We start from the raw sequence: 24,764 nt of genomic DNA on the forward strand, positions 1-24,764 counted from the left end.
TTCTTCATTTCTTTCCTCCCCAATCTATTAACAAAACCCCTTCTAACCTCCCTTAGGCTCTGCAGCCGCCCGCCAGGTCTCAGCCATTTCAAGCATCCTTGCAATCACTGCTGCTTTGCAGTAACTTGCTACAAGGCTCTTATCTTCCTACAAATGTCACCAGTATTCTATAGCAGCTACGTGGCATTCCTGTAATGACTTGCAGCTTTGTCGGGTCCCCAGAGAGAGACTCAACAGGAAAACCAGAGACACGTGCAGTTTGTGGACTAGGGTCCCCCGTGCAAATGCTCCCTGGGGACCAGTATTCCAAGGGAAAGAAAGGCCATGCCCTTCAGGAGATGTGGCCCAGATGTGAGGTGGCCCCTGGGTTAGCCAGAGATGGCTGTCGCATTAGCCTTCTCGAGCTGCCACAACAAAATACCCACAGACCCACAGATGGCTTTAACAACAGGAGTTTATTTCTCATAGTTCTGGTGGCCGGAAGTCTGAGATCAAGGTGCCAGCAAGGTCGGTGTCTGCTGAGGGCTCCCTCCCCGTGCTGCCGACGGCCGTCTTCTCGCTGTGTCCTCACAGGGCCTGTCCTCGATGCCTGCTTCGAGAGGAACCAAGCACGCTGGTGGCCTCATCAGGGCACGAATCCCATCATGAGGGCTCTACCTTGAGGACCTCATCCAAACCCAAGACCCAACCCCAAATTCCATCACATTGGGGGTTAGAGTTTCAGTATATGGGTTGGGGGGTGTAGTTCAGCCCATAGCAACCATTGAGGAGCAAAGACGCCCCCAGCATGCTCCAGCACCCAGGCCATGTCGGGGCCATGCTCGGGATTGTGGGGGACTCAAAAGAATGGGGTGGCCCAGGTCAGCACCTGGCTGTTCCCATTCTCCAGAAGCTCTGGACAGCCTAGCAGGAGTCCTATGTGAGGAGCCATGAAGGAAAACTCAGACCTGCCCTGGGAGAGACAGGCTCACTCTGTGGGTGGGCGGAGAAGGGAGGGGTCACCAGTGGAGGACTTCTGAGAACTGGCCCTGTGTCTTCCGCCCGTGAGTGGTCAGCAGGTCTCCTGCGCTGAGCTGCACAATGTGTGTAGAGGAGCCAGAGCCTTAGAAAGCAGCTCCAGTGTTGTGTTGGAGGTGGGACAAGATAGTGGGAGCAGGATGGGGTGGACTCAGGGCTGGAGGGACCACAGCCTGTGGGTCTTTGTGGGGCCTCCACCAGCAAGAACCAAGTACACAAGTGGAGCTGCATTTAGACCCTGCAGGACTGGCTGTGGGCACCTGGCACAGGCCCCAGCTATGCTCTTGGGGGAGGCCTGAGGGTGCCCCCAGACTCGGTGTCCAGGTGGCTTATTAGATTTGGTCTCTTCATGGTCCCTTTGACCAAGATTATTGGGTCAACTGGCAAAGGGCCATCAGTGGCCAGCTCTTTCGAGACAATAAACAGAGCCCAAGACAAGATTACTTGGCATCACAGGAATCTATTTATTTGGCAAATCAGATTAATCAAATTGTTTTTTTCCAAATCATTGTGCTGATTTCACACCTGTACACATACCTAGTATGTCTCGGATTTTTTTCAGACTGGGAGTACAAAGAAGGCCACATTTACAGCCAAGGTCCCTAAGCTGCCCCTGGTTTTAGTAGCAAGAATTTTGGTCTTTCCCACAACTAAGGTCAGCTGTTCCCAACTCACCAGCTGCCACTTGCTGGTGACCTTGGACGCATCAGCACCTTAACCCTGACCCACTGCACCTGCTGGGCCTGCTGGGCCTGACTGCTGATCATGGGCCAGACTCAGAGTCCCAAGGTTGGGACCCTGAGCAGCCTGGCCTGTAACGCTGGACCTGTGCCTGCTCCCATGGACCCTATGGGTCATCTGTGACTCACAGGCCATGTTGGTTCCCCTTGGGGAGAGAGAAGAGGCCCATCTTCTCCCGCTAGTATGTTGGGATCCCCCACGCTCACCCACAGGTCCACAGATGTCACATCAAGCCCATCCTGTCATATCCCTCCAAGGACCTACACCTAATAGTGACACAGTTCATGGGTCTAGACTTTCCTTCCGCCCCTGTCACCTGGCTTGGGCAGAGTCAGGCAGCCCAAAGACAAGACTGTACATTATTGAGCATCACTGGGGATGCTAGAGGGTCAGGCCCTGCTCTCCCTTAGCCTGTCTGGCCCTAAGCACACTGGGAAAGGACAGCTGCAGCATGAACACGGCTCTACCCAGCAGGCTCCAAGCTACAAAGGCAAAGAGAACCTTGGGGAGGGGCGGTTCCTAACTCTGCCCAGCCACGAATCTGACCGGGGTCCAGCCCAAGGGTCCAGCTGGAGGTAAGTCTGGCTCTCTGAGAGTAACACAGGCGTGCCTCTGTCCAGGGTGCCCTGGGGACTGTGCAGCCTACAGGTGGGGTGGCGGTGGGGGAGTGTCCAGGGCTTGGGGCAGCTCGGCCGGACCCCTCTCTGGGTCTGCAGAGCCCCTGACTCTGGCTGCCAGTTCCGGAGGCCCAGTCTGAGGGGCGTTGGCCTCTGGTCCTGGTCATGACCGCTCCTCCACACCCCGGGCTACCCCTCCATTCAGACTTTCTTCTCACGCTCCCCTCCAGCCCCACCTGACCACTGACCACAGAGCAGGCAGGAGAAGGAAGAGCGCCTGCCCTTCCAAGGCACTCAGTCCAATCGAATGCTTCTCAGGCAGGAAGCAGCTCTGCCCTCCATCCTTCCTGCCCCTCCAGTACCCCACCCCTCTCCCCTCACAGAACCCATGGTTTCACACTTTGGGCAAGCACCCAGCCCCGCCTCCTCCTCCATCAGGGTTTAATTTAACTCGCCCTCTTCCCCGGCCCCCTCACAGCCACCCCTCCCTTCTGTCCACCTCTCAGCGGAGGGCGCCTCTTATCCTGCAAGTAGAAGGTGGGTACCTGTCTCCCTAAAAACCTCTGGCTGGTTCACATGGGGTCTCACACGTCACTGCTCATCCCACTCACTCCATCTTGCCAATCACCCCCCAATTTCTCCTCCTCATCATTTCACTCTCTGGAGCAGCTGAGTCATTGTCAGGCTTTCAGGCTGTCACTGCTGCGCCTTCTCCAGTGCATTAGAGAAGCCCGGGCCAAGCTGTGATTCAATTGTTTACAGTTGCCACTGCCAAGAGCCCCTTCTCCCTCCTGGCCGCCAGACGGGGACAGGCCCACGGTCAAGGTCACTTGGTCAGGTGGGCAAGACAGATAAGACAGAGACATCTTCCTTGTTCTCCTCTGGCTGAACCAAACCAAATCAAATCTTTCTCATCCTTCTCAAGAAAGCTAAGTCTAAGGAGCAATGTCCCAGTCTGTTCAAGATGACAAGCTGGTCCTGGTCAGGCTTGTCTCCCCTGCCTCTCCTCCCCTGGGACCACTCCATGCAGTGGACACCCCGATGGCCATGGATGGAAGGCCACTTCCAGCCCTTGGTCTGCCTCCTATCTTTCCCAGGTATATCCCACCCGCTCCCGGCTCTCAGGTGTCCCCAGTGCCTTTCCACTCTGTCTCCCCGGCTTCCATAGAGTGTCCACATCTCCACACAGCCTGGTCCGCACCAGCCCCCTTCAGTCACAGGAAGGCTTGCCTGGCCCCCCAGGCCTTTCTAAGGCCCATAGAAAACTTGGGGCTAGCTTGTGTATTTGCTCTCTCCAGTCACCCCGACTGCTGTCATCTCCATGAGGGTGTTGGCCAGCAGAGCTCCAGAAGAGACCAGAAAATGTAAGTCTGCTCCCCCCTGGGATCCCCAAACTGAAAATGAGCTTGGTCCATCTCTACCACTCTATCTCTCCACCATGACCAACCCACTTAATCATCTCTCTCCTAACTCCTCCCTCTCTTCCTTTCCAGAATCTTCTAGCCTAACAGAGAGACAGAGGAGAGTTGGGAAGCAGCCCTATTCAGATGGTCTCATTCTCTTTCTCAGCTCTTCTGCCTCACGCTTTTGGGATTTAAAAATCAAGAATTCATCTGCTCCTTTGGTCTTTCAGAGGTCCTCAACCACTGGGTGGCTTACATCATGTTGTCTGGGTGCTGGGGAAAGGTTGTGGAGGGCACAGTGAGCAAAGATGGCGTTCAAGAGAGCATCAAAGGGAGCACATGCCAGTTAGTGCAAGACCACATCAGAGCCCTGGAAGAGGGTACCCGCTACTGGAATTTGGGCTGGGGCTCCCTTCCTCCAAGCACAGCTTTCTTCCCTTAGCCCCGGGTGGTCATGGTATCCTGGCGGACCACCTGGACCCTGGAAGGCCGGTGGTGGGTCATGATGTCCATGCGGAATTCTTTGATGACAAAGTAGTAGCAGAAAACATCCAGGCAGCAGTTGAAGTTGGAGAAACACATGGACAACTGCACGAACAAGCTGATGTTCTGCCTAGTCCTGCATTCCATGATAAAACCGTTCCTCACCAGGAACTGCAAGAAGAAGCTCAGGTGGACTGGGAGGAAGGAGACCACAAAGACAACCAGGTTGGCCGCAATTGTCCAGATGCAGGTCTTCTGCTGGACCCAGTCCTGGGTGTGGTTCCGACGGCGGACCAGGATGCAAATGCTCCTGGATGAACAGAAACCCATGATGCTCATGGGAAGAAGGAAGCCGAAGACCTCCAGTGGGAGCAAGACCTTGACACTCCAGGTGCCGTCAGACAGGTTGTGGAAGCACGTGTAATTTTCCTCTTTCTGGTGGAAGCTATAGACAGGGGTGCTCCCAACCCAGAGAAGGACCCAGATGATGCAGCAGATCCCCAAAACCTTCCTCGGGGACCGGAGATGGCTGACCAGGAGTGGGTACCGGATGGCCAAGAACCGGTCCAGGCTGATGAAGCAGATGGTGAAGATACTGCCGTACATGCTGATGAAGTAGAGGCATTCCACCAGGGTACAGAAGGGAAGAAAGGGAGCCTTCACGTGGGACAGGGCCATCTTGAATGGGAGGGAGAGCACCAGCAGCAGGTCAAAGACTGCCAGGTTGATCATGTAGATGGAGGTGGCAGCGTAGTACGGCCACCTCTTCTTCAGGAAGGAGCTGAAGCCTCGAATGGCCAGCAAATTGAGGAGAAGGCCAAGGAGGAAAGTAGGGATGTTGACTGTCATCTGCACAGTTTTCATCAGCTTGTCCACGTCATTGAAGTTGCAGTCCTTGCTCTGGTTTAGCTGGTTCATGTTCTTTCCTACAACGCCAATGACAGATGAGATGAACTGCCACTTACTCTCTAGAACTGATGGATTCTCAAGAATCATAAACACTTCCCCGTTATCACACAGCCATCCATGCTCTTTGGATAACAATTAGAAAACACAGGAAGAGAAATTACCTCTAATCTCGTTGCCTAGATAGAAGCATTGTTACTCTGAAAACTCACACACACACACACACACACACACACGACTTTATCTCTACAAAAACAGAACTGTGTGTGAAGATCGGTCCCTTTTTTCCAATCAGAACTCCTTCTGCTGAAAGTAGTAACAATGATATAAGCCCTGACCCAAAATGGTTTCATCAAAAATAGAATTTCACATAACTGAAAGTAAGAAACCTAGGGTAGGGCTGACTTGAGTCGCAACTTGAACAGCTTCAAGGGCTGTTTTCAGGACCCAGCTTCTTTTTATATGTTGACCCTCTGCTCTGTCCCACCCCCACCCTGAAGGTAGGACAGAGTTGATCCCACTCCTGCTCTAGGGCTGCTCGCAATCAATGCATCACATCCCCCTGGATACCCTCATTGGTTCGTTTATGGGCTCAGGGATGGACATTTAACTCCCAACCTCAGAGGTGGTGAAAAGCAATGAAACTTTCTTGGGTTTCTAGGAAGGAAGTTGGGACTCTTTCTGCGAGATTTGAAGTCAGGAGGCTGAAGTTTGGAGCTGCTGCAGCCTCTTGCTCTCCAAGGAGAGAACCAGACAGAACTAAAGACACATGGAAGAAAGGACATTCCCAGAGGGAATGAAGAGAGGGCTTGAGGTCTCCTTTAGACAGGTAAAAAATTAGAGCTGGCCTCAAGGACAAGAGGATCAAGGCTGCAGTGGTGGCTGCTGAGGGACGCTGGATACCGACAGACAGAGAGGGGTCACAAGCCCTTGGGAAGGAAGGAGTTGGGTATTTTTAAGACCCTATAGAGAATGCCATTCCCAAACCCTCTCTAACTGCTGCCCAAAAGAGAAATATACATATATCTCTTATGCATGGAGCCCTACACTGTAAATACGTAATATTCTTAAATTGATTTGGTGGCTTTCCAAAAATTTTACATTTTCCTATGTGCTCACTTTTCTTATAGTTTTATATCACAAGAGAGCCAATGTACTTACTCATATGCAAAGCTTCAGACCCCTGTGGTCTGTGTGAATGGAGCCTCCTGGAGTTGTGTCATGGAGAACCCCACATGAGGCTGCTCCAACCCTAGGATGCCTGGAATTAATGCAGGCTGGCCCACTGCCCCCTCCTGACTGAATTTACCCAAATATCCAGAAGCTTATCTCAAAATAATAATCATCATCGTAGCTAGAGTAGCTTGGAATCAACAAGAGACATTTCAAATATGCTGAGGAGGGCAGGCAAGAACCAATCCGTCTCTAACTGAAAAGTGTCACCACCTCAAAGAGGAAGATTCCATTGGCTCAGAGACATCACCTTCAACAGCAGAAAGAGCAGAAAACCAAGAACCGCAAAGATAAGAGCTAATACAAGCTTAAAGAGATTCGCCAAGATCACACACACACAGAAAAGGGAACTTGGGGCATCCGTTTGGGGCTGGGTCATGCTCCAGCAGACTCTATGGGTGAACCCAGCACACTGCTGATGACTCAAAGATTAGAATTAAAGTGGCCGAGAAAAAAATCTGTGATGCTCCAAGATAAAGCCAAAATCAAGGCCCAACTGTGGCTGATGTGAACAAAAAGATGAAAAACAAACAAAAATGGTCTGATGGAGAGCATCCATTCCAGAATGCTGGGGCTCGTCTGGATTCACCGTCCCAGGTGCATGTACGGAAAAGAGACACCCCTCAGCTATCTCAGGTGTCTTCCAATAGGAGGACCCTAAAGGTCACATTTGAATTGCTGAACAGCTTCAAATGGGCACTTTTCAGATGGTCATCTTTGATGCTAGGATGGCCCTCTATGGACTGGCAAAAAGAAATGAGGTTGGGAAAAAAAAAAACAAAAAAAAACTTCCAGCTAATGGTAGAGTGAACAGAGAATCTGAAAAATTAATCCTCTGAATTCCCTCTGAAAGTTTAAGGAAAGCACCTTTTTTATCTTGTTTATAAAAAGATCACAAACTTCCCTGCAATAAGATAAAAAGGCCCCAGCCTGCAGCAAGAGCTAAAATAGTTATTTTTCTCAAAGATGGGCTGCCAACAAAAACCATTCCACTGGTCGTGGGGCCAGCAAGCGCCCCAACCTTGACCTGTTACCTGGGCCCATTGATGGCTCTTGTCCCGGCCGATTCAGGGATCCTGTGCGATCACTGTAAGGTGGGTGGGTGGGAGGCTGAGAAGCAGATGCTAAGTCAGTATTAGACATTTGTCAGCTTTATTAGGGGAAAAGCCTATGAAGGATAAAAGGAGAGGGATCGGAATGGACCAGGAGATGCTTCAGCCCACAGTGTAGCTCTGAGAAAGTCTGGGCCAGGCCAGTGGAGAGTCCCTAAGCACGTCGACATTGGAGAAGTTCCACACCTAGCAGGACTCTCCCAGGACTGGTGCCTCCATGGAGCCCAGTCATTGGCTAAAGGCAGCCCAAGGTGAGCGTGGCACCAGCTGAGCTGTCAGTCACCAGGGCCCTGGTTCCAGCCTCATACCAGGAAGGAAGTCGAATGAAATGGGCAGAATCATGGGTCAGGTTTTGTTAACCACCAGCAGCTGGTGCCTGAGAGGTGGGGCTGAATCAAACAGAGAGGACGAGAACTTGGATTAGAGGAGCCACATTTCTGCAAAAATTTTGGAGCCAGAGCCATTCCTAGATATCCCACTTATAGCTTTAAATATCATTAATACGAAACCTTGCAAACATCCATAAATAAATAAACCAAGTTCCCTGGAAACCTCTCTGAAAAAAAATAATTAGCACCCAAAGAGTTTTGAGAGAGAAAAATTGAACATGTGGAGTTCATACCCAATTGGGTTGCTGTTCAGGTGTGACGATTATAGAAAGCCAGCCTCAGGTATGTATGGCTTCCAGGAAACCCCAGCCTCCAAAGGACAAAAATTTAGACCTCTGACAGATACTAACGAAGGATGCAAACCTCAAGGTGGGAAACCTTGGAGGTGGAAGCAGGAAACTGGAATGAAACCAAAGCTACGCATGAATATGGTTAGAATTTTAAAATTAAACAAACAACAAAACAGTGAAAGAGATCATCTGTGTCCTTTAAAAAAAAAAAGGACCCACGAAATCTTTTAGATAAATTAACAAATAAGGAAGATGTTTTGGGGCTGTAGGGGTCTGGGATGGTAGCAGGTAGTAGGACATTGGATGAAACAAATAGGCCAAAAAAGGAAATTAAAGCTCTTTTTTTTTTCTTTTACTTTGATAGGTTTTTTTTTTTTTTACTTTGATAGTTACTTAGATAGGGTAAGATTTGTTTTTTAACTTTGAAGTAACCATTGACTATTAAAAACAGGATGTCTATCCTCAAAATCACTGAAGGAGATGAAAAGAAACAAATCAGACCAAAGAGCAAAGAAGTAAATAGGCTAGGAAAAGGAAACTAAGCATGGAAATTATAATAAATATGAACTTTTCAGATTGTTTCTTAGCCCACATTCTCTGTCCAATTACAAAATAAAATTCAACTCTTTGTTGCTTATAAAAGACACACTTAAGGACAGAGAAAAGTTCAAAGCAAAAGGCACATGATGAGACAGCAGACAAATAAAAACAAAAAGAAAGAGTGGCAATATTGCTTTTTGGATTTTTTGGGTTTTTTTTTTTTTGGTTTTGCTTTTTAGGGCCGTACCCACGGCATATGGAGGTTTCCAGGCTAGGGGTCTAATCGGAGATACAGCTGCCAGCCTACCCCCAGCCACAGCAACACCAGATCTGAGCCATGCCTGTGACCTACACCACAGCTCACAGCAACGTCAGTTCCTTAACCCACTGAGGGAAGCCTGGGATCAAATCCACAACCTCATGGTTCCTAGTCGGATTCGTTTCCTCTGCACCATGACAGGAACTCCAAGAGTGGCAATATTCTAACCTAGCTCTGTAGAATTAAGAATAAAGCTACACATCAGGATTTAAAAGCTTATTTCATATGGATAAAAGAAAAATTGTGAAGACAAATATAATTATCTTATGCACTGAATGATGTTGTATGAACGTACATAAAGATTTTTAGAACTCAAGAGCCTGGCAAAGATATTGTGGTGTCAGATTTTAATATATTATAAATATGAACAGATCCAGTTGGCAAAATATAAATGAGATATAGAATTATGTAAGAATATAATTTAATTAAGAGCCCTTAGATTTGGTTTTAAATAAATAGTCAATCCCCTTTTTTTTCAAGTTTCCAAGAAACAGTTGTTAAGGTGAATTATCTGCCCAGCAAGAACAAAATAGCAAAAATTATGTGAGCTGTATATTCTGACCACACTACACAGAACCTAGGAAATAAATATTGGCTAGGAATATACACCTAAGAGAAAACATTGGCTATTTAAAAATGTCAAGTCATAGTATCCATGAGGACGTAGTTTCGATCCCTGGCCTCTCTTGGTGGGTTAAGGATCTGGCATTGCCATGAGCTGTGGTATAGATCACAGATGTGGCTCAGATCTGGAGTTGCTGTGGCTGTGGTGTAGGCTGGTGGCTACAGCTCCGATTAGACCCTTAGCCTGGGAACCTCTATACGCTGTGGGTACAGCCCTAAAAAGACAAAGAATAAAAACAAGTGAAGTCAGAACTACAAAACAAAATTTATAGGACATAATCAAGAATGAGAAGAACTTTCTGGATTGATTGCTTTAAAAAATTTGTAAGATACAGCCAACACTAAATACATAGCCCTAATAGCTTGAATCCTTTTTACCCCCCAAAGGAAACTAAATAAATGAATGAAATAGTCAACTTAAGCATTTAGAATAAAAGAACAAACGGAGAGCTATATTCAGTGTCCTCGGATATGCGATAATGGAAAAGAATATATGTATGTTTTATAGCCGCACCCAAGGCATATGGAAATTCCCAGGCTAGGGGTCGAATCAGAGCTGTACTACCAGTCTACACCACAGCCACAACAACGTGGGATCTGAGCCGAGTCTGAGACCTACACCAACAGCTCAAGGCAATGCTGGATCCTTAACCCACTGATGGAAGCCAGGGATCAAACCCTCATTCTCCTGGATACTAGTCAGGTTGATTACCCCTAAGCCACAATGGGAACTCTAGAAAGGAATTTTTTTTAAAAGAGTGTTTAAAAAAAAACAGTTGGAGTTCCCGTCATGGCGCAGTGGTTAACGAATCCGACTAGGAACCATGAGGTTGTGGGTTCAATCCCTGCCCTTGCTCAGTGGGTTAACGATCCGGCGTTGCCGTGAGCTGTGGTGTAGGTTGCAGGTGCGGCTCGGATCCCGCGTTGCTGTGGCTCTGGCGTAGGCTGGTGGCTACAGCTCTGATTCGACCCCTAGCCTGGGAAGCTCCATATGCCGCGGAAGCGGCCCAAAGAAATAGCAAAAAGACAAAAAAAAAAAAAAATTAAAAAAAACAGTAAAGAAGAACAAAAAGTTCATAGAGAAATCAGGAAAATTTTTATAAAGATAAAAGCGGAAAGAAATGAATTAGAAAGGAAGAAAATACCAGAATCAACAAATTTAATACCTGGCTAATTGCTGGGGGGATTAAACTAAACAATGCATATATCTCTAATAAATTGTAATTAAGAAAAAAGACTCAATCATACCTAGAAATAAGAAGAAAGGCGTTACAAGCCTAGCTAGAGAAGAGAGACAAAGATAAGAAATGACCATGTTACTTGTGTGCTAATCCATTTATTTAAAAACTTTGATGTAGTTGACATTTGGGGGCAAGACATAATTTACCACAATTAATACAAGAGTTGACACAGTAGTATTGATTAAATCGCCAACTATGACAAACTGAGAATGTTATCAAAGAATAAACAGATTCTAGCATTTTTTTTTTTTTTTGGCTGCAGCATATTTTAAATTTCAAGGAACAGATCATTCTTATACTCTGTACACAATTTCAGAACACAAGATAATAATGACGAATTTCTGTTATGAAACTAATTCACTCAAATACCAAAACTTGACCAATGCAGCATAAAAAAGAGGAAAATTATTGCTCAAATGTGCATATGAATATAGAGGCAGACGTCTGAGTTAGAACATTACCAGGTAGAATCTATTATACTAAACTTATAAATCATTGTTTGACCAAGTCAGATTTACCATAGAAAGGTAAGACCACGTCAGTGTTAGGAAAGTTATTAACACTGTGTATGACTTCATTAAAGCAAAAATGAAAAGCCTTCTGTTTATATTCATAGTTTTTCCACAAAAACCTTTATTGGGGCCGCACCCAAGGCATATGGAGATTCTCAGGCTAGGGGTTGAATAGGAGCTGTAGCTGCCAGCCCACACCACAGCCACAGCAACGCCAGATCTGAGCCACATCTGAGAAGCTCACAACTGCCAGCCTACACCATAGCTCAAGGCCACACCAGATCCTTAACCCACTGAGCAAGGCTGGGATCGAACCTGTGTTCTCATGGATGCTAGTCAGATTCATTTCCACTGAGCCACAACGGGAACTCCTACAAAAGTCATTTAAATGATGGAACAGAAGGATACTCCTTACATATGATAAAGAACAACTCATTCACATCAATGGCCAATTTTGCAGTTAACAGTAAAAAAAAAAAAAAAAAAAAAAAAAAAAAAAAAAAAAAAAGACTGTTGTTGAAACTTGTCAACACCCAGATGTTGCGAATAACGCTCTAAGACAATGAACCGAAATAATAAGGGAAAATAAAAGAGGTATTCCCTCAAATAATACAAATGGAAGGCTTAGTCAATTAATGATGAGACTGTCAGTGAATAATGTTGGGGTAAAAACCAGTCTTCAGATCTTATTTCATACCAAGGAGACAAAGAAATTCCAATTTCATTACCGAATTCAATTTCAGAAAGAATCCAACCATAGAAAACTTAGCAGTCAACTTGTAAAAGGAAAAGGAAAAGCCCTCTGTCAACTTAGAATGAGTGAAAAGCAAAAGAATCAGACAAAAGACAGGACTGGTTTGACTGCACAAAATTAGAAGATTTCTTTTAATTAAAAAAGTTTAACATTGGAGAGTACACTGAAGGGAAAAAATACAAATAGATTAGAGAAATAATGTTCCTTCTCTAAGAGTATTAAAAAAGTGTAATATCAAGACACACAATAGATGAGCAGACACAGGACAGAAACAGTTTCCAAAAGATTTACAAAGAGATAACATTTACTTATACAATCTAAAAAAGAATCTGGCAAGGCTTCCACGAAATAGTCACCGAGCATGCAAATAATTACCCAACTTCGGGGATTTGATAACTTATAAGCCCTAGGAATTTTACTAGTCTCTCATTCAGCAATTCTGAAATTTTACCTTAAGTAGATTATATGCAAAAGAAGGGAAAAGTATGCACAGAAATATGTTCACTTTAACATTTTTCTGAAAGCAAAAAATACACACACCCCTTGAAATGTCAACAAGAGCTTAATTTCACTACGGTAAATCTAGTCAAGGGAAAATTTTTGTCTGACTGTGATATGTTTATGCTGACTATGTTAGGTTAAAAACCCACAAAAACTACAAAATTAGACATTCAGAATGATTTGAATTATGACTTAAAAAAACCCATGCAGGGGGAAGAAAAAAACCTAGAAAAAAGTTTCCATGTGCCAACATTGGTTGCCTTCTAACAGTTAAAGCGTGGGTAAGTTTTAAATCTTTTATCTTTTTTTTTTTTTGATATTTAGAAACCAACTTTATTTTATTTTATTTTGTAACCCCAGATTAATGATTGTTCACAAACAGAAAGCAGGTAAATACTGATATGAACAACTAACACATAAGAAAGGCAAATCAAAAATCAACATAAATGCTATGAAATTAAAGCTAGAGTTACTAAAGTAAAAATAATAGCGATGCTTAAGAGTTGAACTAGTCATATTTAAAAGTTAAATAATAATGTAGATTCAGATTTAAGAAACAGTACTAGCCAGGTAAATCAATACAAGGTATAGTATTGACTAAACTAAATAGCATTTTATATCACAGTTGTTAAATGGCTGTTATTTTTTTTTTTGGACTTAATATTTCTTATGTTTTTATTTTTTTATTTTATTTATTTTTATTTATTTATTTTTTATTACTCAAATGAATTTATCACATCTGTAGTTGTATAATGATCATAACAATCTGGATCAATCTGATCATCTGATCAATCTGCTCAATCTGATCATAACAATCTGATCAATCTGATCACAACGATCTGGATCAAGAAGATGTGGTCCATATACACAATGGAATATTACTCAGCCATTAAAAAGACCGAAATACTAGCATTTTTTGCAACATGGTTGGACCTAGAAACTATCATGCCAAGTGAAGTCAGCCATACAATGAGACACCAACATCAAATGCTTTCACTGACATGTGGAATCTGAAAAAAGGACAGACGGAACTTCTTTGCAGAGCAGATAGTGACTCACAAACATTGAAAAACTTATGGTCTCTGGAGGAGACAGTTTGGGGGGTGGAGGGATGTGCTTGGGCTGTGGAATGGAAATCCTGTGAAATCAGATTAAATCTTTTATCTTTATCGCTCTCTCCTCTGTGTGTGTGTGTGTGTGTGTGTGTGTGTGTGTGTCTAATTTGTATAATTAATGATAATATGGAAACTTTTTTTTTTAATTTTAGTGTATTAAATGCTAGGGAAAAGGAGAGAAATGAAAAAAAGGTTTGACTTTCCCTTAAAAAAAAGCAAAGTCTGGGTGTGTATTTGAGGTGTGGGCGGGCTGGGGCAGGAAGAAGGCTTACACAGAATTTAAAGGAATGCATTGAATTTACATAGGCTCAGCTGATGAGGCACAAGACCTCATCTGCCAGGTCAAAGATTTCAACAAGCAGCATCAGCGGGACTTGGGAACAAAGCATGAAGTGACAGTGAGAACTGAACAGGTGAGAAAGCAGGGACCACCGAAGGGAACAGAGAACAGCCACAAGAACCCGATCCATGATAAAGTGCGAAGCTTCGGAGTTCCCGTCATGGCGCGGTGGTTAACGAATCCAATTAGGAACCACGAGGTTGCTGGTTCGATCCCTGGCCTTGCTCAGTGGGTTAGGGATCCAGCGTTGCCGTGAGCTGTGGTGTAGGTCACAGACATGGCTTGGATCCCACGTTGCTGTGGCTCTGGTGTAGGCTGGTGGCTACAGCTCTGATTCGACCCCTAGCCTGGGAAACTCCATATGCCGTGGGAGCGGCCCAAGAAATAGCAAAAAGACAAAAAAAAAAAAAAGAAAGTGTGAAGCTTCATCTGTCCGCAGGTCAGGCATCACATCCTCAAAATTGTGTGTAACATAAGCAGGAAAGAACAGGAGACCCAAAATGCCAGATGGACAATGGAAAGTGGGTGAAGCTGTTTATACATAATTCTCCCTATTAATAGAAACACATGTAGATGTTAAAACTTAACTTTCCAAATTGAGAGTTTAGGTTAAATGATCTTGTCTAATTTAAAGGGACGAAGGAAGAGAAAATTCACAATAGAAACCGAAAGTGAAAAAACTGCAGTGTCTCAGTATAGAAAGCAGAGGGGCAACCCCACGGAGGTTCCGACAAATGTCACAATTTACAGTAGAATTACAACACTTTATAATAGTCTAACAGTTTTATTAACTATACTATTTGCTATGAAAGGAGAATCCAATAAAAACATAAAACTCAATCATCTTGTGTCAATAAGAGACAGAGAAAACAAAAAGGCATATACAGAAATAGGAGGATAATTGATGGGTTATCAGGCACCCAGAACGCTAGAAAAGAAGGAAATGTGACAAAGATGGGTTTTTTGTGTGTGTGTGTGTGTGTGTGTGTGTGTCTTTTTAGGCCTGCGCCCACAGCTTATGGAGGTTCCCAGGCTATGGGTCAAATCAGAGCTGCAGCTGCAGGCCTACACCAGAGCCACAGCAATGCCAGATCTGAACCACGTCTGCAACCTACACCACAGCTCACAGCAACACCAGATCCCTAACCCGCTGAGCAAGGCCAGGGATGGAACCCACAACCTCATGGTTCCTAATCAGATTTGTTTCCAATGCGCCACGATGGGAACTCCAAAGATGTTTTTTTAAGTAAAAAGAATTGAGAGAGTAACACCAGACCCCACAAAGCTAAACGTTACCATAAATGATAAAACATGCAATTTATGTTCCAATGAGCATTGCAAAGAAAGTACATGATGGGAACAGGCAGAAATGCCAAACAAAGTAGAAAGAGAAATATAATTGCAGGTAGAGGCCTTAAGGCTCCCCTCTTAGAATATCATCGATCAAGCAGATGAGAAATTTAGAGCTCTGAAGAGCTCAATTCATAAGGCAGGACTAGCAGATTACTGAGAACTAAATCATAAACCAAGGGAATCCACTCTTTCTGGGAGAGGACAAGTGTCTTGCACCAAATCCATCCTATTCCTGGGCTCGGCCAAGCATTCCGAAGCAACAGCAAGGCCACCCTTCTGTTCTCAGACCCTCTGGCTGCAGCACATGAGAAAACACCACTCTTGGGGGCAGCACCGTGGCATTAATAATGCATAAACGCATTTTATGCATTCTCTTCTGTAGTCTCCTGAGTAATGTGTCTGTCAGAGATTAAAATCAGAAGGACATTACTGAAATATTGGAAAGGAGCCAAGTATTTATCCATAAAACGCAGATGCAGTCACGGCTGAAAGGAACATGAGAATGCCTACGTATTTTTGTAAACAGGAAAGACAGGGAGAAACGAGGTGAACCCTGGTTACACTCAGACAGTCTAGAAGAGGAACCTGGGGGACATGTGACAAGTGGCCCCTGCACTGCTCAGATCACCAAGCACCAGAGGCTGTCTGTCTGCAGGGGCTGCATGTGGAGGGGCTAGGGAGCCCCAACACCGAAGAACATAGAGAAAGGACTAGAGTAGAAGAATAGACACATCAGTGTCTCCAGGGCTCAAGACCAGCGCCACTGAGGGACTCCATGGAGCCATGGAGCCATGGAGCCATAAAAGGAACTGTTTGCAGGAGCTGTAGAAAGCAGACCTAAGGTGCTAGCGGAAGTTGGAGAGCAGACCGGGTGGCCATGTAGTGAGCTCTCTGTCCCCAGAGGTATCCAAGCAAAGGCAGAATATCTGTTTATCCACAATGTTAAGAAATTTCCCATATACGAAAGAATATGTGAAATAGAATGTTCTGCCAATATATCGTTTCTAATGTTTAGTGAAAAGGAGAGAGATCTGGACTGGGAGTCCAGAGGCCCCTGCTCTGCTCCTGGCTCGCTCCCTGGCTGTGGGGCCTCTCTCTGGGTTCTCTCATCCAAACAGCACTGCCCAGCCCCAGGGATCTGGAGTCCAAGGCCTCGCCCAGGGGATCTCTTCCTGCCAACTCGGGGCTGCGCAATCTGGCCACACCTTCAAGGACCCAGCATCCCACTCGGGGCAGCCCCCTTCCCATGTCTGCACAGCAAAGGCTCCTGACCTAACCCAACTATGTGGCTCAAAGCAAACCAGCCTTCCTTCTTGGAAAGTCCTGGATCTTCCAGAAAACACCAGCAAGAAGAAGAAGGCAACCTCAGACAGTTTGCAGGCTAGGGAGGTACCCTTTCTTTTGTGCTGCCAAACACCTCATCTGCACGGCGCCCTGGGGTTTGAGTCACCTCAGAGAAGGGAGGGCCTGCCTCTGGCTGAGCAGAGTTGGTACAGCCTGAGGGATGTTCCTGGAAAAGGAATAGTCCCTGGGAGCAGCTTCCGTGCCTGAAATCCCAGTCTTCTCTGGGAGAGCCGGCGTGAATGCTCCGTTAGAATATAAACATTTTCTTGGAGGCAGTTATTTGCTACTGACACCATTGCGTGAACAAATTCATCAGTTTACACCCCATCTGGGCTGCTGGGGGGGACGTGATTAAGAAAGAACAGGAATGTATAACAAGTCGCGTTGCTGTACACCTGAAACTAGCACAGCACTGTAAATCAACCATACTCCCACATAAAATAAAAATTAAATATTAAGGGAGGGAGGGAGGAAGAAAAGGACCCAACGGGACAGAGCACATAGAGTCTTCCAGGAGGCCAGACTTTTGCCTCAGCTGCACCCTGAGCCTGATGGGGTTGGAGCGGAGCTGGGGGAGGGCAGAGGCCAGCTCAGGGACTTGAGATGGGGCCAGCTCTGTGCTAAGTGCTCTGCGGAGGGAATTCAGTACATGCCTGGAATGCTGGTGTAAGTGTGCCCATTTTACAGATGAGGAGGGTGAGGCTCGCAGAAGCTAAAGAGTCTCCCCAAAATCAAACAGGTAGGGAGGGGCCTCACTGGCACTCACATTCTGAGTCTCTCCATCATCTTTCCCTCACCCCAGCCCTGCCCCGAGCAGCATCAGCCAGAGCATCCAGGATATCCAGGAGCTCCCGGCACCCCCTTCCTCACTCCTTTGGGTACCTGATCCTCTCAGACTCACCTCCGCTCCTAAAACCCCCCTCCCTTCCTTCAGTCCATGTCCCCGATCATCTGGTGTCATGTCCTTGCTGTAGCCGAGGGGGGCCATGGGGATGCGTGTCCCTGCCGTCCCCCTGCAGCCCCGGGACAAGGACCATGCTTCCTTAGCTCGGACGTCACCTCAGGAAGGTGACAGAAAACAGGCCTTCAAAAAGGATGTACCAGCGAGTTCCTGTCATGGCTCCGTGGTTAATGAACCCAACTAGCATCCATCAGGATGCGAGTTCGATCCCTGGCCCCGCTCAGGGGGTTAAGGATCTGGCGTTGCCATGAGCTGAGGGTGTAGGTCGCAGACGTGGCTCAGATCCCGAGTTGCTGTGGCTGTGGTGTAGACTGGTGGCTACTGCTCCAATTCGACCCCTAGCCTAGGAACCTCCATATGCTGCAGGTGCGGCCCTAGAATAGACAAAAAAAAAAAAGGACGTATCAAATGAAAGGGGGCCTGACTGTGGCAGCTCCAGAGTGACAGGCCTTCCCTGAGGAGCTGGCACGGCTGGTCAAACTTGAGAACACCCAGCCTTCCAAGCGGCACTGTGCGGACCCTGGCCTCAGTGCCACCACCCCGGGAGCACAACGCCTAGCCCAGGCCAGTCCTATAGCTATTTCCTGACCCCCACTCTCAAGAAAGATCTGGAACCTTCGGGGTTCTCCATGCAGCTCCATCTTCCCTCCCAGCCTCTCTAAGAGACACTTTGAGAAGGTTTGAGAATAATCTAGTCATAAGATATGATGGTAGCTAAAGCACCCAGGGTTCTTGCTGGAGGGGAAGCACTTCCACCACTTACTGCTCTCAAGGGCCCTGTGAGAAAGAAACTATTATTGCTCCCATTCCCCTGCGAAGCACACTGAGGCCAGGGAAGATACGCAGCTGGCAAGGGGCTGGCCTGGGCCTCCCAACCATGGCCCTAGCCTGCCATGAGCACCCTGCTCAGAGGCTGCGGGGTGATTCCTCGAGCTTGTCTCTGGGCTCTTGGTGCTTTCCTGGCCAGATTCCGGGGGAAGCAGGTGGCCCGGCCAATGGGGGATAGAGGTACGAAAGCCGAGCTCCCCTGGGGAAGGCTCCCGGGCTGCCTCGGGTGAGGATTCCCCGCCCTGGCAAGATGCTGCAAACTTGAGTCAAATCAGGAGGAAGTTGAGGGTTCGTAGAAAATGTCACCTGTAATCAGGGACAAACCAGCCCTCTGCCACCGCTGCTGCTGCTGTCACAGAGGCTGCCCGGAGCTGCCGCTGTCTCTGCTCTCTGGGAAGGCCCACCAAGTCCAGGCAGGTGTGGACAGAGCCTTGGCCACGAAGGCTGGCTGACCTCAGGAAAGTCACCAGAGGTACACGAGATCTAGGTCAGTGTCTGGCTCTGGGCATCGCGTTTTCTGAGTGGCCCTGGGGTGGGAGGGCGGGGGCCAGGGGTGCTGTTACCTGTGGGGGGTCCGGTGCAGCTGAGCAAGCTGTGCGATGTCATCTCTCCTCCGAGCTTGGTCACCAGCCTGCTCTGGGGAGAGTCACTTCCCTCTCTGGGGCTCAGCTTCCTCATCGGTAAAATGAGGGGGTGGGACTAGATACTCATAAGCAGCTCCAGCATCAGCCTCTGGCTGAGGGGCTTCTTCCCTCCGGTCTGGAGAGGGGTTCTGTGGGGGTCCCTCCCCCTAAGGGGGACTAGAGCATGGCTTGGGGGGGCGCCTTGCCAGGGAGAGGCTCTATACTCTTGTATGCTTTCGGGGGAGTCCTGTGCACTCACTCAGCTTCCAAAGCAAAAGAGCCCCTGCATGAGCTGAGGTGTGAGGAGCCTCAGGACAAGGAGGAAGCCCCTTACACAGCAGACATGCTGAGCCTGGCATTGCAAGGACAGCCAGCATCTGAAAAGGGCCCAAATGGCCTCCGGGGCTGCTGGCATTTAGGATTCAGAAGTGCTGTCCCCAGAAAAGACAGTGGTGCTGGACACCTTCATGTTTTAGGACTTGTGGGCTGGGAAGGTCCAGCCTGAGGGGACGTCTCAGCCCCTGCCTGTGTGTCCTCCAGGATGGTCAGCAGGGCGCCTGCACGATGCTGCCCCCCAGCCCCGCTTCCTGCGCCAGGGCCCCTCGAGGATTTGGGTCAGCCTTGGGCTGCATCGCTCCCCAGTGGCCCTGTAAGCAGAGGCTTCCCCCAGGATGTCCCATCTCCAGGGCGAGGAAAGCGGAGATGCACCCATGGGCCCCAGGTGGCTCCCAGCAGAGGACTCATTAAGACTATAGATATGCAGGAAAATCTGGGCCAAAACGCCACCTGACAATTCCGCCCCCAGGGGCGCAGGAGGGTCTGAGGGATCCCCTTAGAGACAGAGGCATAGGCTGTTTCTACATGTGTGACTCTCAGGCGTCTACGAAAATAGAAATTCTCCAAAGTAGGTCTGGGTGATTCATACCAGCATACGCACTCTTTGTATAAACAGCTTGTGTGGGACTGAGGCAAGCCGCCGGGCCCTCCACGACATTCGGTAAAGAGCTTGACAGAACGACGGCCCCTAGGTTCCCATCCGCTCCCATCGGATCCCACCCGTGCTTGTGTGATAGGTAGAACCACGTCTTGGAACCCCAAATTGACCCAGGTTCGAGGCAGGATGCTGGGCAGTCCCTGCCTAAGCGAGGCCACCCCAGGCCGCTGGCCCAATCGAAGCCCAAGTGTGGTGGCCCGGCCTGGGCACCCTGGGTACAGCTGCCTGCGAGAAAAGTGGCAGAAAGGAGACAGGCAGGTGTCCAGGGCCTGGGAGTCCCAGGAAGGGCTCAGCCTTGAGGGACCTGCAGAGGGCGACTCACCCTCAGCCCCTTCTCAAAGGGAACCTCACCCACATCCCGTTCTAAGTTCATTTTTTTTAAGTGAATATTTAAATAAAAATATTCATTTTTATTTAAATGAATATTTGTGTTTAGGGCTGTTGTTTCGTATTTTAAATTTTGAATGCATGCATGATTCAAACACATATAAACATTCAGTAAAAAGTCTGTGCCCCCACCCAAATCTGGCACCCACCTACCCTCCGGGTACCGCTGATGGCCGGTCTTTTCAGAGTTCCTGCGCCAGCATTTAGGCATATGTTTCCTTATTTTCTCCGTGGTAACACAAACACAAAGCATCTTCCACCTCCCTTCCTTTAGAGCTTTACTAACAACCTACATCAAGGCATGATGCTGGGAGTTCCCAATGTAGCTCAGTAGGTTAAGAGCCTGACATAGTGTCCACGAGAATGCAGGTTTGATCCCTGGCCTCGCTTAGTGGGTTAAGGATCCAGCATTGCTGCAAGCTGCAGCATAGCTCGCAGATGTAGCTCAGATCCAGCTGTGGCGTAGGCCTGGGGCTGAAGCTCCGATTTGAACCCTAGCCTGGGACTTCTATATGCCACAGCTGTGGCCAGAGAAAAAAAAGAGGGGGTGATGGTGGACCCCTCAGCAGAGAAATGTATGGTCCAGAGAGACTCAGAGCTTGCTCTCTTGCCCAGAGCACCCCCCAGAGCCCCCCCACAGCTCAGGCCTCTCCTCCCCCCACCGCAGCTACAGCCCTGGGGAGTTAAAAATCTGAAGACTTTTTTTTCCAGAAGATTTCTCTTAAACATCCCAGGACCAACCAGCCACCTTGGTCCCGCCCCACCTCTCATCATCCAGAACAACTCAGAGGCTTTGGGAGCTTTGGGAGCCTGGTGGGGGACTGCCTGCCTGCCCGCCCGCTGGGCAGTGGAGCTGGAACCTCCACCCTCACCAAGTCTGAGCCCAGGAGCATCTGAGCCCAGGAGCACCTTCGAGAGCGAGGAACAAGCCATTGCGTGTTTGTGCATGAGCCGCGCCTCAGCTCCTGCTCACTACACCGTCCTCCCTGCAGCTGCTGATGGCCCTAATGGGAGGGGCAGGACTCAGACAAGGTCCTCTTCAAGCCAGATGCCCAATTCCGCAGCATCAGAGGGGCCTTCACTACGAAGCTTGTCAAGACCACAGGTTCTGGAAAAGGTGGGCGTGCCGAGCTTCGGCTCCAGCTGAACGCAGGGGAGGAGAGGTTCCGTGATTTACATAAGTGAGGCCTGCACATCGAGGGAGCATCTGAACGTCAATGCCTCCACTGGCCTTCTGGTCCCAGTTCTCCAAGGCCCCTCAGAGTCTGGCCTCAAGAGGGCAGTGTCCTGGGCAGAACCATCAAGGGAGCTTCCTGGCTTTTCTGTGGGACTTCAGGGTCTCTCCAAAGAGATAAAACTCCCTTCTCTCTTTTTTTCTTTTTTGTCTTTTTAGGGCTGCACCCTTGGCATATGGAGGTCCCCAGGCTAGGGGTCGAATTGGAGCTATAGCTGCCGGCCTGCACCACAGCCACAGCAATGCCAGATCCTTAACCCACTGAGTGAGGCCAGGGATCGAACCCACAACGTCATGGTTCCTAGTCAGATTCCTTAACCACTGAACCACGATGGGAACTCCCAAAGAGATAAAACTCAAAAGGCCTCTGGCTGAGATAAGAATTACAAGACCCAGGGCTCCCATTGTGGCTCAGGGGTAACAAACCCGACCAGTATCCTTGAGGGCTCGGATTTGATCCCTGGCCTCGCTCAGTGGGTTGAGGACCTGATGTTGCCATGAGCTGTGGTGCAGGTCGCAGACACAGCTCAGATCTGGCATTGCTATGGGCTGTGGTGTAGGCTGGCAGTTACAGCTCTGATTCACCCCCTTGCCTGGGAACTTCCATATGCCATGGGTGCCGCCCTTTAAAAAAAAAAGACACACACAGAAAAAGAATTACAAGACTCTGATCATCCCGCCCGTCTTACTGTAATGGTTCCAATGTTCCTCAGGACCTCCCCCCCCCGCCCCCCACCCCCAGCAACCTGGCCCACTCCTTCCTGTCCTCTCCTGGGAAAGGTAGGCAGCCCACTCCTCACCCTGACCTGATCCGGGCAATATACGTCCCCAACCAATCAGCAGGTGTACACCAAAGACCCCATCCTTCCCCAACCAACCAGCCAGTCAGCAGGTGTATGGTATAGGACCACTCCTCACACTCCTTTGTCCCTGGGCTATAAAAACAGAACTGAGGAACTATGCTCCCGGGCTCAGCTCTCCATGATTATCAGGAAGTCGGCCCGCTGTGTTAACAGTGCCTCTTGCCTCAATAAACTTGTCTTTCCTTCACCTTGCTTTGAATTTGGAAATTTCTTTTTCCACCCGCACGCACGGAACACAACTCTTTCCTCCTCCAGCCTGGCAACCAGAGTCTTGGCCCCCGTCCTGCCTGGGTCCTGGTCTCCCCAGCTCCTTGACACCTGCCGGAGGTCACGGCTCCCAGTTACACTTGTATATTTCCTGGGGACATGGTGGGGTGGGGGAATGATGGAATATTGTTCTCTTGTTCCCTGTTGCATGAAGTGTGCTCTATTCTTAGCCCAGGCGTCCATCAGGAGTGTCATGATCTCTTTCACTATTAAGTTATTAAATGTCTGTCCTGCTCATTTTTTGTAAGCATTTTCTCCTCACTTCTTTCCTCCCAACCGTTCCCCACTTACATTCTTATCTTTGTCTTGCTGCATAGAAATTGTTAATTTGGGCATAATTGCGTCCCCCTTTGGTTCCCATGACTTGTCTTGCAGCCCTTTAAAAATGAGTGTGGCATCCCCCCTCTACAGCGAGAGCAAGCATGCTGTTCATTTCTTTTTGGACCCGGTCATGGAACTCAAAGCCCAAATCTGTACCTGCTGGGAGGGGCACTCAGCGCACACCTGCACCACAGTGTCACCTCCTCACAAAGCCCCACAAGGCAGGGCCTGGGAGCACCTCCATTTCTTGGGTGTGAAAATGCAGACATCAAGACTTTAAACAACTTACCCAAGATACACAGCTTACCCAAGATGACCCAGTTATTAAGAAGCTGAGCTGCAAAGCAAACCACACTTGGCCTGAGCCCAAAGGCCCTGAGGTAACTGCTACCCCCAGGCCTGTTAATTTTCATGGTCTGCCCTCACAGTGTGACCTCCTCCCCCTCTCACCTCCTGCCCCTGGGCGCCCCTCCCACCCACCCATGCCCACAGGCATGGAGGCAGGGAGTCCCTTGGCCCCTGAAAGCACCCCTCTCCTTGTAACCCTCCCTCACACCTTGGGGTGGAGGCTCAACCCTCCACCATCCAGCCACCTCCTCTCAGTCCCCTGGCTCCTTCAGCTTTTTCTGCCCCAGGACCTCCAGGAGGTCAAGTCTGGAGACCAAATGCGATGTTTACAATAGCTGTTAACACACACCTCCCCCAAAAGCCATGACCCTGAGCTCTCAGGTGCCAGGGAAGGTGGACAAGGCCAGAGCCAATGGGAAAGTCCTGCCTTGGCTGCTCTGAGGGTGATGAGCAAAATCGCCAGACTCTAGGTGGCCAATGGTCCTGGTGGCCCAGGGCTTGGGGGTTCCTGGGACACTGGCCTTTGAGTGTCAAAACCCAGGATAGTCCCCAACAAATGTGGATGGGTCAGCCACAGCAGGTCAGTGAGGGGGGTTGGGGACAGGCCTCTCTCCTCAATCTGAGGATTCCTCTCTGCCACTTTGTCCCCAGGGGAAGGATACTGTCCTGCAGGGTTTTGGTGTAGAGTCCTGGCCTCCACCAACTGTACCAAGGATGCCCCCAGGATGCACACGGGTCCCTCTGACCTGGACAAGTGAGCACACAGGCCCCTTCACTGCAGACACACCGGGCCTCGGATCAAACACCTGCAGGCAGGGCGAGTATTTTCCTTTCTCCTTCAGACACGGCTGGCAGGCCCCCCGGTCCCAACTCCGCAGTGACCACATTTCCAAGAAGAGACTCCCAGCACCGCGGTCAGACAAAGGGGCTGTGTTACCTGGGGCCAAGCTTGCTGCCAGCACATGGAAGCGTCTGGAACGTATCAGACCAAGGGCCTCAGGTTACACAGAGCAAACCGGGCTCGGGAACTCGAGTGTGTGGTCCTAGACCCAGCGGCCACCCCCAGCCCAGCCTCCTGTCTGGACGAGGGGCCCAGGCAGCCAA

General features: G+C 48.6%; 1 protein-coding gene and 1 long non-coding RNA gene across 2 annotated transcripts; one reads left to right on the forward strand and one right to left on the reverse strand.

The window, feature by feature from the left end:
- Positions 1-1,461: 1,461 nt before the first annotated feature.
- GPR55 (G protein-coupled receptor 55) lies at positions 1,462-21,340 on the reverse strand. The gene is made up of 2 exons (XM_005657587.4): positions 19,187-21,340; positions 1,462-5,187 (listed from the first exon to the last, which is right to left on the reverse strand). Exons 1-2 carry the CDS (start codon positions 19,299-19,301, stop codon positions 4,217-4,219), a joined length of 1,086 nt encoding a protein of 361 aa, XP_005657644.2. The 5' UTR covers positions 19,302-21,340; the 3' UTR covers positions 1,462-4,216.
- Positions 18,814-22,911, forward strand: LOC146396186 (uncharacterized). The gene is made up of 2 exons (XR_014829446.1): positions 18,814-19,110; positions 21,339-22,911. It is a non-coding gene; the product is annotated as an uncharacterized LOC146396186 (long non-coding RNA).
- Positions 22,912-24,764: the final 1,853 nt, after the last annotated feature.

This window comes from Sus scrofa, chromosome 15 (assembly GCF_054392235.1).
Source record: "Sus scrofa isolate SSC_HxYL_T2T_F1_AM1 chromosome 15, Sscrofa_HxYL_maternal_Yorkshire_Landrace_v2.0, whole genome shotgun sequence".
In the NCBI taxonomy this organism is placed as follows: Eukaryota; Metazoa; Chordata; class Mammalia; order Artiodactyla; family Suidae; genus Sus; species Sus scrofa.